The 13,939-nt window shown below is 30.2% G+C and overlaps 1 protein-coding gene across 4 annotated transcripts; it reads right to left on the reverse strand.

The window, feature by feature from the left end:
• LOC106062149 (protein boule-like) lies at positions 1-13,044 on the reverse strand. Of its 4 annotated transcripts, XM_056023448.1 has the most exons (12): positions 12,875-13,044; positions 7,675-7,794; positions 7,011-7,102; positions 6,855-6,912; positions 5,710-5,769; positions 4,937-4,955; positions 4,630-4,745; positions 4,410-4,481; positions 4,129-4,284; positions 3,862-3,877; positions 1,963-2,056; positions 481-626 (listed from the first exon to the last, which is right to left on the reverse strand). In XM_056023448.1, the coding sequence occupies exons 1-12, from the start codon at positions 12,896-12,898 to the stop codon at positions 617-619; spliced, it is 837 nt and encodes a 278-aa protein (XP_055879423.1). In that variant the 5' UTR covers positions 12,899-13,044; the 3' UTR covers positions 481-616. The 4 variants fall into 4 exon arrangements, 3 of the variants coding, with proteins under 3 accessions (XP_055879415.1, XP_055879407.1, XP_055879423.1); XM_056023440.1 differs by lacking the exon at positions 1,963-2,056 and having other exon boundaries at positions 1-626; positions 12,875-13,043; XR_008776912.1 differs by lacking the exon at positions 3,862-3,877 and having other exon boundaries at positions 12,875-13,043.
• Positions 13,045-13,939: the final 895 nt, after the last annotated feature.

Consider the following 13,939-nt stretch of genomic DNA (forward strand, 5'->3'; position numbering starts at 1 on the left):
TCAAATGTTTTAACATTTATTGAAATGTATTAAACAGTCCATCTCAAGAGTACTTGCAATAATAACTATTTCTACTCATACCTTCTTTTCGTATTTTTTTTTTTTTTATTTGAATCACACTTACAGCAATGTGAGAAAAGCCCCCTAAAAAAAAGTGAAACATGTAACTACAGCATTACATTAGTTTTAGAATATGACAAAAACAAGGTATGAGTTCATGAAACTAGCTATTCCATTAGTACAAAATCTGCATAAAAAATACATCATTTTGTGGTAGAATGTCCTGGTAAATGAGTATATCTTATATAAGCATCACTACCATCACCAGTGTCAGCTGGGTTACAGGGACTTAGTAATTGGCCATTATACATTGTTGGTGGTGAAGTGCCTGAAACCATAATTCTTTGAACTTTATGACCATGCTTCACAAGAATGGTAGGGCTACTAAAGGACCTTCTTGTGTAAGAATAATGTTTCTTGTAACCTGCTACAGCATTTTTTGCAGCGGCTTGTACAGGAATTACAGGCACAGTGGCTACAGACGTCTGGTCTGTAGTACAATTTACCTCTGTCACGGGAGAGTGGATGCGGTTTGCCAATGTCTGCTCTACAGGAATCACATTGCCCTGGCAAGGTAAAGAAAATTAATATAATTTTATGGTTAACACTTATTAAGACTTTCAGAATTTTAAATGAATTATGAGATGAGTTAAGATGAAATTTAATGATTTTTGTTTGACTTGTAATTTTATAATTAAAATGTTAGAAATAATTCTCATCAAAGTATAAAAAAAGCTACTTTTTTTTACCAACAGATTAAAAAAGAAATGGGCCAAAAATATACGTTAAGCATGCACACACACAAAAATTAAATAAAAAAAAAAAACACAAACCATAAATGAAAAAGAAATAAAATGCAGAGAATAGTTCTTTGTACACTAATAAATTCAAAATCTTTTGTAAGGGGTAAATGTTTCTGTTTTATAACACTAAACAACTTATGGAAATCACTAACAAAAAAAACAAAACATTTACATTGGTACACTAATGGGAAAGAAAAAATATCTACAGCATAGATATAAAAACATGATTAGTCAAGTGAAGATAATGTTTTGCAGTAAGCCTGATGAGAACATTATCAATGTCTTAAGGTACAAAATAAAGCACTATTGTAGCACTATCCTGAATTTAATTTTAAAAGCTATATTGCATTTTAAAAATCTGCAATGCAAGCCTTACATCAGAGATTTTATATATTTTCTTGAAAGTGGTGAATAATTTACTGAAAAAGGAACATATATTCCCACAAAAATTCAGGGCTTAATATTGATGAGAAAATACTGCAAAATCTTTAGAAAACAAAAATGACAAATCTGACAATGTACAGCCAAAGTTTCATAATCAAGTAAAGTTTAAATTTTTACAAATTGCTAAATTTGACCTACTAAATAAAAAAGAGACTATAGAGACAGAATACTTGCTGAAGCCTGAATTAGCTTTTCATAATAAAAATAGTCACACCAGTAAATTATTTAAAACAAGAATTTTTAACAAGCATTTTGATTATTTTGAGTTTTTTTTTACACAGATATTAATAACGATAAATCTTAAGCAAAATAATATTTGCAATGGTTTTTTTTGTACAACTACATAACTGTAAAAATGAAAAAAAAATGCTTAGAATAAATGTACATCCTTAAATACATTCAGTATACAAGTTCAAAAAAAAATTTTCACATATTAAAAAAAAACAACTTTAAAATCATTGAAAGAAATTGAAAAAAGAAAGTTATCCAAAATTTTTTATAATGATTGCCTATAAAGACCATTATTTCAATGACGAAATTTGTTTTTCTCTTGTAAAATTAAATGCAAGAAATATGAAAGATAAGAATAAAGAAAAAAAAAACTTTGAAAAAAAAAAATGGGTACCCCATAGAAAGTTTCAACATAAATCCTTACTTCTGTCCATAGCATTTAAATCTCTGATGGTGGTGATGGTTGAATTCATGCACTAGGTTTACAACTCTTGAATTTACATGATCATTACCACAGGCTAGAAAGACAGCGAAAATAATTGTGCGTATTAACTAAAGAAGACTTGAAATCTAAGCTAGTAACCACAGCTGAGATTAGCTTCTGAATAAAAATGAAAAGCAATGAAAACTGAAAAGTCATACTGAAAAAGGTTTAAGAGATGAGAAAGAAACTAGAAGAAATGTTACTAAACTTTCTTTTTTCAAAATCAAAAACTACTAAAACTTGATAACTGCAATTTAATCAAGCCTAATCAAGTGTACATTTTCATATAAGGATATAAAAATTTGGATAATAATGAAGATTTAACAACATGTTACAGTAAAGTAGCACACTATAGATAAAAGAAAACTAAAAATACACATTAAGTCAAGTATAATGCAACTTCCAGAACCAGTATTCAATTTAAAAAAAAAAATTTTAAGTTTTAGTAAATACCATTCTAAATGATTACAAAACAATTTCAGCCTCTAAATATTTAAAGCAAGTAGAGCATCATACACAAATGCTGCAAAATGATTACACAAGAAAGAGACTATAGTAATTTAGTTTTTTTCACTCTTTGCTAAATAATCACTGTGAAACATTACTATTGACAAAAATATTATGAGTTCTAAATGAAAGAATGAATTACCATATTTTCTATGCACTAAGTAAATAATGCTGAACATCTCCACAATGAAAAAATATATTTGTTTTCAATGTTGATTTTATTGTGCTTGAAATTTAGTGAATCTTGACAGTCTGGCTAAAACTTTCAGTGTTGAAAAGCACACCATCATCAACCTGCACAAATCTCTCATTGTTCTTGACATTAAGCTAAGACTGGAGTAAATTTTTCCATAATTTTCTCTCAGTACCTTATGGTAGTTTATCCAAAGATGTTTGAGGGTAGAGATGAAATACTTACAACCTCATAAGGCATTAGTGTCGGGGGATATAAACAACCATGGTTATAATCAGTTTAAAATCAGCAAAATCATCAGTTATAGAGAAAAACTTAAATTTGCTGAAAACTTGAATGTTTTAAGCATGCTTATGTGTAGTGTAGCTTAAAATTTTTTCTTCAAACTATTTTTTCAGCAACATATTGGAGGACAGGTTGAAAATTCATACAAAATATGTTCAACAAATGCAACTTAACATTGACAAAATTTAGTAGAAACTATTTCATTAATACATTTCAAGTGCTTATTTATATAAAACTAGTGTAACAAAATCGTCCTTTTTTAATATAAAAAAAGATATTTTCATGGCAAATATTCATGAAAATGTATATCTAAATAGGTTAATAAGTAACCTATTGCTAAAATCAGGCAAGGTGACTGTGCAGTAAGCTATGCAGCTAAACCTAACAAAAAACACCATTGTCTTTCACAATAATCAATTATTGTTATATAGCCCACAAAAATTTTGTATAAGCCAAGACAATTTAACATTTTAAGAAATTTAGGCCTAATATGATTAATTTTGATCCATTGAAAAAAAAAATTGGAATACAATAAAATCATTTTGAATTTTTGTATTTATTTTGGTATTGCAGATCAATAGATTGCATAAATGAATTAAAAAGATTAAACATTGAATTTTAGATAAAATTTAGGAGAACTTTTCACACTACATAAAGATTGGCTTCAGGCTTGTATCTAAGAATATATTTCCAACTGCATTTCAACTGTCAATGTTTATTTTCTGAACGCTAGTATTACTGAGTTAGTGGCCAATGCACAATGAACATAGCAAAACAACAGAATGTCTAACAGAATACATAACATGGGAAGGTTATTTTTTTTTCACAACTGTTAAAGATTTTTTTTAAGTTACCAGGATATCTGCTTGTCTGAAATAAGTAACAATGCAAAATGTTAATTTAATACGTCAGTTATTTTACCGCTTCAATACATGTTTATATTGCAAAGCTGAGGAACACAATTAAAAAGATGCTTTAAAAAAAATTTCTGTAAAAGCTTAACATACTCACATACCCTTTTTTATGTTTTAAAATGAATCTCAAACTATGTATAGATTGAGCATGATTAACATTAGCAAGATCACTGCACAGATGAAAGTCATTTAATAATTAAGTAGTACCTCCACTGTTGTTCCATCAACGAAAGTAGCATCAGCAAGCTCAGCACCTTGATAAGCTTGGGGAGTTTGATAAAGGACATCAGTGGTAGTTGGCATAGTTGCCCAAATATAGCCTGGATTTGTTGGGACTGGTTGCAATGAACTTTGTAGAGATAACTTGAAATATAAACAATATGAAATAATTTTTTGTGTGTGAATATATATTCATTGACAGATAAAGAACAACTAGTCTAGATGCTATTCTTAAAATTTTTTTTTTACAAAAGCATCTGGTTGTATACCTGTTGATAGGGATATTGAGGAGTCATATAAACTTGGTTCTGAGGAATCATTACAGCTGTAGTTGCATATGACTACAAAGAGAAAGAAATTTAAGCACTGTTAAAAATGTTTAAAAAACATAACCATATAAATGTCTTCCACCCCTCCCCCAATACTCAGAATTCATTAAGAAAATATACATACATCTTTAATTACTAAATTTATTAAAATGAAATCAACCTGGGGTTGTGCCAAAGGATAGTTTCCATCAGGACTTTGAAAAATGGCCATTCCATTTTGGTAAGTGTAGGGTACTCCATTTGTAAATAACACAGATCCAGGTGGAATACTTGCATCTAAATAAAATATTTGTTAAAATTATAATTATATTTTTTTTAAATAAATGTGATACTTTTTTTTTTGAACAAAGAGTAAATAATGATTAAACTGACAATTCCAGTTTAAAAAAAATTTTTTTTTGCATAAGTGATGCTAGAATTGTTTATAAAATTAGTCATTTTTTTTACTATCCACTTTAATCACTCACCATAAGGTCTTGGCAAACCCTGCAAAAAAGATAAATTTGATGATGAAAATTAATGTAAACTCAGCTCCTAATTAATCCTCTTGGAGAAGAAAATTTGATGAAAATGTTTGCAACTAATGGAGGTTTTTTGGTTTTATTTTTTTTTAAATCTTAAACAATATTTTTAAATTAAAAATAAATAAATAAAAGGAACTAACTCCAGCCTACACCAATGAAGTGAAAGTTTTCATTTTTAATATCCAAATAATATAATCTATTGGAAAAGATGTAAAAAAAAATATTCTTAGCTTAAAAGTTTTCTTTTCAATAATAAAAATCAAATATGCAAGAATTAACTTTAACAATAGCATTTCTAAAGTAAAATGTTTCACTAAAGTTTGCATCAAAAACACATTTTGATTTGATTTTAGGCACTTCGGCACGATTTAGGCCATGTCGTGCCTGCAGTACCTTAAGGACTACTCTCTCTCTAAACAACAAGGGCCAAATTCTATACAGTCATATCATTAAAATCAAGGTCTATTCACAGTTAAAATAGTAAAGGTAGTAAAAATTTAATTATTTGGTAAAAATCTAATGTAAATAGTACATGTTCACAAATTCATAAATCAGATCTTCGTAGATAACACCACTTCCCGGATAAAGCCCAGTACCTTCCCAGGGTCGACATTATCAAATAGGGGTAAAAGATTATTATCATGTGGAGTTAAAATATTTCATTAAAGAGCATACAAGAACACATTTTCAGCATACAATGATAATTGTGCACTAACCTGCTTTCTAACAGCTGGGCCTATGTTTAATTTCCTGTCCTTGAATATAAGATTATCAGACTGAAAATGTTTAAATAATGCAATTTGTTAAATATTTTGTAAAAAAAATAAAAAAAAAAATAAAAAAAATATGGCATATCCCTAAATTAAAATGGACTGTCATTTAACAAACAATGTTATAAAAATAGTACCATAACATCCTTGAAAGCCTGATCAATTACACATAGAGCAGTCACAGCAAATTAAGGAGTGCCTTTATTATGTTCGAGAAAATAACTATCATAACATTGGTGACCTAAGGAAGGCCTAATATTTGTATTTTAGGCGTGTCTTTATTAGATAAGATTTTGATTAATACGTTTTAGATGTTCCTTCAGAAATGAATATTAAGCTCTTGCCTAAAAAAAACCTACTGCAAAACCGTACAAGGGCAGGGTTTGAGCTTGGGACACATCAATTTAAGGCATTCCAAAGCATATACTACACAACTAGAATAGAACAATTAGGGCAGCCTAATTTACATCATAACACTGTAAAGGTTCCTCCCTTTCAATAGAAGAATACAAATAGTCTACCCATCTTTCATCTGTTTTAGCAATGCAAGTTAAGATTGTAATTGACTCAGATTTAACCTGGCCAAATGAATGTGATTAAATGTTCAATTAATAGGAGTTGGTGAATGGCCAAACTCTCACTCATTATCTCTGGAAAAAGTCCTTTCCTTTGTCAAAAAAGCCACAGGCAAATAAGAATAGAAAAATAGTAATTACACTACCAGCTATTAAATCTTAATTTACAAATTATTAAGAGAATACAAAAAAAACTAACAAAAAAATTATTTGGTACAAAGAAAAAGTATTTTGTTCTAAAATATTCACCATCTTTTCATAATATAACCTCCCCCCATTCCTAAACTATTCATAGTAAAAATCAGTTCACTTTCAGAAGATAGCTTTCTATGGCCGCTAACATAAAGTGTGGGATATGTGTACATTTAAGTAACAAAACATTATCCTTCAGACGTGAAATTTAGTTGATGAGAGTTAAGTTTCAATGCCCAATAGGTCATACCAAATGAGAGGTGTCTTGTGAGAAAAATAACTTGAATTTACTACCATATGTTTTTAAAAAGTAAACCTATATACCTCTTTTTTAATTATTCTGTCTGCATCTTCTTGACTCTCAAATGTAACAAATCCATATCTGAAAAGATTTGTAAATTAAATTATTATAAGTGTTGGATGAAAGGTTTAATCAATATTAACTACATTATATATATTTATATATGTATAAATATATACCCTTTAGAAACTCCTGCTCTATCTGTTATTATTTTAGTATCTTTGACTGCTCCAAAAGCAGAGAAATACTGCTTTAGCTCAGCATCCGTTGTCTGCAAAAAATGTTATATGGAAGGTTCTTAAGAATTTGAGTAATTAGAAATAGCACAGTTAAGGCAATGCCTGGTCGTGCAGTTTGCGTGCCAGACTGTTCAGATTTATCAATGGTCCCAAGTTCAAACCCTGCCTGCTCCCATCCCCTGTCATCATGTGGGAGATTTGGACTAGGAAGTAAATTATATTCAACTTTAAAGGAACATCCGAAACGTAAAACATTTTACATATCAAAAGGTTTTACTAAGAACATCAGTCCATTATTATTAACATTAGATAAACTTTCTCTCCTATTTGACGATGCCAACATTGACTTGACCCCATTAAACTAAATTGAGTTTTGGATTTATAAACTATAATTTGTGTTGTGTAAAAAAAAAAAAAGCATGCTTTCTCCTACAATTCAATACCAAATATAACATTTTCTGATAAAAAAAAAGTTAAGTTTAATCAGAGCAGGATAGTGAAATAATCTTGAACAAAACCAATATCAACTACTTAAGATGTTAGGCCTATATTAAAAGAAAATGTTTTAAGGTATAAAAAAATTAAGACAAACATTTCATCTTACATTTGCTGCTATTCCACCAACAAATATTCTGCTTGGTATGACAGTACCAAATTTTGGAGGGTGACCACCACTTAATGGTGTAGAACTGGGAGTTGTAACTGGTGAGACATCAGCTGATGACTGCAAATAAGTTTTTAAAAACCAAAATATTATAATAATGTCTAACTTATCTAGAGTATTGAACATTATTTTAAGTGAACGGTTTGAATCTTTAACCACACATTTAGCGCTATTTTGGATCTGTTTACCTAATTCAAATTTTAAAAAAGGATGTCATGCAAATGTTCATATTGCCCTATTTGTGACACCTATTCAGTTCAGGCCTCGTGAAACACTAGTATAGTACCGCGGAAATGTCCTAAAGTAATCTAACAGAAATTGCTTGTCTTTTCTGAACAGCCGGTTATTAGACCCAAAATGAATCACACCAAATCTATCTATATATATATAATTTGAAAAATTACTTCTAAAAGTTCCTAATTCCTAAGTTACTAATGCATACTTGATAGATGTTTTTATTTTACTCAATATAAGGAATAGAGCCCACAATCATCTTGAACCAGGGCCCACATGTACCTATTGCTATGCCCATGATATAGAGTAAAGTGCGAGGTTTGAACCAATAAGCCCGCTGGCAGCCATTATTACGTTTGAATTTTTAAAGCTAAGTAACAGTCTGACCTATGAAAAACCGATGGTATCTATAAATTTCTCATCCTTTTTCTATAAAGGTAGATATTTAATGTATCACTACACTTAGTTAAAATTAAATATGAGGTCAAAGAGGTGTAGGGTGGGTATGACAACAGTACTTCATCAATATGTTGAACATCTCAGTGCATAAAAAATGACATTTTTCTTGTATAGATCTAGTACTTACCAATAATTGTTATTTTACTATTACGACCTAGAAAAGTAGATTGGCATATTCATTTAATCTGCATTTTAAAATAAATATTTATTCTGATTATTCTTGTTATATAAAAATCCACAGTTCAAGTTTGACATGAACTTTGCCTTTACAAAGGAAAGGAAGCAACAAAGTGTTGGAAGTGAAGAAAAAAGGTAGCCTACATGCCCATTAGCAATATAGCAGTCCTATGTAAATTTTCAAATAAATAAGTTTTAGTAATAATAAAGACTGAGGTAAAAGTCAGTCTCAAAAGGGTTAAAAAAACCTTAGCACGGATATCAGTTGTTACACTTGTTTAATCTAAGACCAAGCCAATCCAACACCTTCAATACAGTTCTAGATAGCATTGAATAAATGCTGATCCGGCAGCCATAGCTTCTACTTTTCTGAATGAAAAAATGTATATGCTGCTAGTCATAAAAGGGAAATAACTTGAGAAAGAAGGGTAAATAACTTTTTTAAACAATTATATTAACAATTTTGTTGTTTGTCAAAATAATCTACTACAAAATGTATATTTAATTTGTGTATGTGTTCTTGTGCGAGTTCATTACATGTTACACTAAAAAAAAAATTTGTAAAATATTTTGATAACAAAAGCTAATATGATGTATGCAAAAAGTATAAGTATAATATAGGCTAATATTTTTAAACAATTAAATAGACAAATGTTGTACAAAGTTAAGCGATGATCAACAATGACTTTGTGATTGTGTAGTCTAAGAGATCGTCAAAATGTGTGAAGCCTCCAACCCTTTCTTTTACTATGTCCATTAAGCATACCAGAATAGTGGATGGAGAATCTTAAAAAAAAAAACAAAAAACAGTGAGATTGTAGGAGACTAGTGATTATCGAATGACCAGTTACTGGTACCAAAAAGAGGGACCAGATAGGCTAGGTCCAAAGTAGTGGCCTTGGTGTGATGTCAGTTACAAGCTGAGAATGAAAATATGGAACATGAGAATGACAATAGCTTGTGTTGTTGCGCTAATGTACAAAAAAAAAAAAAAAAAAAAAACAACTAAAGGATGAAATTTCTTAACGTTTTTATATCAAGTAATTTATTTATTCTGGACATTGCATGAATCCAAACAACTAGCTGTTTTTGTGGTCATTACATCTTTATTTTGATATTTAATATGAAACTAGTGTCCTATATAATGAGGGTGTCCATTTTCCAATGATTCTGACCCAATTTCCTTCTATTTAGCTGTATTTTTTATGTAAGAAAAAAGAATTTCAAATTTGTAAGTCAAGATGTTTTTTTCCCCTAAGTTACTGGGATGACCTTACCTCTTCATGGGGTTAAGACAATATTTTTTGGTTGGCTAATTCTATGCTAATGAGCCTGCCAATATTTATTCTGTTTTTGGAGCTAATTTGATTCATAAAAAAGCCATGTTTGATTCCATAAAAAAATATATCAAATGAATTCAAATGTTTGTATTAAATTACAATTTTCTTACCAAAATTTATTCCGAACAACCAGTTTTGGACATCAGTGTTAATGATCTTATATTTATTTGTTTCTTGTTTTTTTTTTATAGAGAATAAATGGGCAAATGTTGGAGTGAGCTTGATACATTGTATGAAGTTAAATGCCTGTACTAGACCTCCATTTATATAGAGAGTACATAGAGGATTCAGCTATATAGGCAAGAATGGCCATCCTAGCCAGTACTATCAGACTACAAGAGATCATCTTTATTAGAAATTTATTAAATGAATAATAGAAAAAAAAAAAAAAACAAACATTTAACACACAATCATGCAAACATAAAATAAGTCTAAAGTCAGTGTAGAAGTCACAATCACTGTGACCTAATTTAGGTAGAATAAGTGTTAAGTGTGTTCAAATTTTTATTTTTTGTGTTCATATATAGGCCTATGCATAATTTGCAAACATCTTGATTTCATGTGAGGGGCTATGCCTGGGGATCTTAAAATTTAGTTAATGATATAAGTCTAGAATTAAAATCTGCCTTTATTGATGCCAAAATATAGATCAAAGTCTAGATCCTGGAATCAATTTTGGTGTTTGGAATCATTAAAAAGTGTGAAATTTTTTAGGATTAAATGAAAACACATGGCCTCTTAACTTAAATATAATAAATATAGGTTAGGGGTATTAATATAAATTGTCTTCCTTACTCTCCTTAAACTAAAGAAGATTTTGATACTTCATTTTCTTTTGTATGTCAAAGCTAACGCCCTCAGTTTTTTCTTAGGTTAGACTACTAAAAAAGGAGTTAATTTTCAAACATAAAAAATGGCCAGAGCTTGGCTTATCATGGCCGATTAACATCTTTTACTCAATGGTAGATTCTTATAACTGAACACATCGACTTTCGGGAACTAGGTCAATTTTTTATATTTTTTTTATTTGGTGAAGGTTTAACTTACAAAAAAACTGAAAGCAGATTCTTATTCTGCAACTAAAGGACTATAAAAAAAAAAGCTGTGTTCCTTTGTATTACCACCCATAGTCAAGATTTTATTTTAAAATAAATTGGGTCACTTCATGCTCCTATTTTGAACGCAGTTTTTGGGCTTTCTCCTTTAGTTGAACAGTGAGCACTGGTGTTGTACACCACTATGTAATTTGCTAATAAATTATATCTGTGTTACTTAAAAATTATTTAGATTGTAGTAAAAGAAGTAGATTCACTTTTGCAATATGTATTTATAGTTTATTTCCTCATATACTCTCTCTTTTATATATATATATATATATATATATATATAGTATATAGTTTTAATAAACGTGATATTTTCTACTAGGCTACTTGTATTTTCTCTGTCTTTCTTTTAACTCCCATCCAAGGATCCTCTTCTTGATTTCATAATTTGGATGTTCATTTTGTGACACCTTAACATCCCCTCCCTCCCATAGATGCTTATAATTCTTTTCATGACTCTCTCCCCCTTCCCTCCACTGCCTGTTGGATAGTTTGTGACACTACAAGCTGAGTGTATACCTCTCCTCACCGCCAGCTTATCTTGCAGTGGTCTCTGGCTTCAAATTAGCAGCCCACACTTTTTCTTTCATTCGTAAGTTATATATTCTAGATATTTCGATCTAGGTCATGTTTATTCATTGAAAAAATCATAGATTTATTAATCCCAATAATATTTCTTAATACGATTTTGCTGTATTCTAAAAGGAGAATGAGCTGAATTCATTATTATTTGTTTGGACACCCCCTTTTTAAATTTTATTTAACAGCTAACGGTATAAATGTGATTGGAATGCTTTCTAAAGATGTTTGGAAGCTTATTTTGATATGCCCATCAGCCTACAATCAAACAGGCTCATAATGTAGCCTTCATTCCTTATATGGGTATGAATTGCAGGGGGAGGTTAAAACAACAGCTTTACATACATGGTTACCGAGAATCTAAATAACTTATCTAAAATTGGACATGCGCAGTCCCGAAACGTTTTTAGCTCCAAACATAAATGAATTACAAACAAAAAAAGCGACCCGTTCAGAAAGGAGAATTCGCTGGAGTGTTCAAAATAAAAGAACCTCCTCTAGATCTAGAATGATTGATGAGGATACAGGCAATACGAGACAGTCACTTTGCCAAAGATTTAATTGCAGAATCAACTTAAACTTAAAATTATTAAAGTAAATTATTAGTAAAATCACTAAATTTAGAAAGCCTTCAAGAAGAGAAGACTCAAAAGTAAAGAAGCAAATCTAGGTCTAGAGATATAGATTTACATAAAACACTGATCTGAACCATAGCCCGGCATAGGGGCCTTATCTTCAAATACAAAATTTAATAAAATACTTGAAGACACAAAGATAAGGCACATTCCTTGTTCCATAATCATGACAAATTTGTACAAATGCTCATTCTTCACCAGTGCTATTAGATCTAGATTGACTAGATCTAGAGCCTCAGTCAGCATGGAATGATGGAATGGGTTGCCTCACTGAGGCAGCCAGGAATTTGTCATTGGTTAACATGCATAAGATAAAAAAAAAAAAGTAACGTCTGTATTTTATAAAATAAGAAGAATAACATTCAATTCATCAAGAGACGTGTTGAGTACTGTCACTAGTCACCTAGTGTCAGTAGATACAGTGAGAGTGTGTGATTGGCAAAGCCATTAGTATGCTAAAAAAGATAAAAATAGTTAAGTCTTAAGTCTAGACTAGATAAAGTATCATAAAGTGCCTAATTAATTATAAAGCTAAACTCCTAAAGTAGAAATGTTTTTTTTATATTAAATTTTTACAGAATGCCGATGGATCAAGATAGTCTAAAATACTTACCATTTTTGAGCAGGTTTCATACATTTGATTGTGCTGGTATAAACTGGTAGATTATCTACATAAAACAAACAAACTCAAACTCTAACGCTAATTCAATACAAACACTAATTTACAACATTATTTACAAGAGAACACCAGAACAATGACAAAAAAATCTTCCGGACGATTGATGTGACGTATTTAAATAACCGCACGAAATACTCCAGTTTGATCAAACCAATTATTACAAATAGGTAAGTCAGGTTGTTTTTGCCCAATTTTGTTTAACTTCAAGTTTGTCTTTTTAAAGTGAATATTAAAAATCTATCTTAGAAACATATTTCAATAGCAAAAAAAGTACGTGTGCATCTAATTTTAAAAGGTAAATAAGTATTAAAAAGAAAAGTGCATATAATGTTGTTTTTTTTAAACCTACCTTCTCTATTTAAATTAAGGAGGATGATATTTGCAAAAAAAGTGAATTGTATTCGATTTTGTTAAATATGCTAATTCTCAAATGTTTCTTTCAATCAAAACAAGTTCGATTCCAAGAGAGGAGGAAGGGGGGAATTCAGAGAGGTCAGTGGTGCAAGTTATAGGTCTAAATCTATAGATTTGATCTAATAAAGAATCGCCAGAACAAGAATATAGATCTAGATCTTCGTGTATATCTAATACAAATGATTTGCAAGGACATTATTTCCCTACTAAAAAATTGTGTAAATAATCGGCCGAATAAATAGGTCAACAAAATGAACAGAATGTCAAATGAAAGAATTTCTAGACATTGTCTATTCAAGTGATGCAGTCTTGGTTTAATTTAGGTTTTTGGATATTCCTTTGCCAGTATAGCAAAGGATGTCAAAATCAGCCCTGGCATTACTATAGGATAATGCATCGAAAACATAACGCATGCATGCAAACGTGGGTTCAGAAAGGGCCGGCCTAATAATAGGCATAGGCAAACTATAATAGGCAACCGCCAAGGACTAAGACTGCTTTATTGATCCTTTGGTTTCTTAGGCACTGGTATGATCTCTGAAGTTTTCCAGATGTATGGAATTACGCACGTTTGCAATGAGAGGT

This window comes from Biomphalaria glabrata, chromosome 1, assembly GCF_947242115.1.
Source record: "Biomphalaria glabrata chromosome 1, xgBioGlab47.1, whole genome shotgun sequence".
NCBI classification, from domain to species: Eukaryota; Metazoa; Mollusca; class Gastropoda; family Planorbidae; genus Biomphalaria; species Biomphalaria glabrata.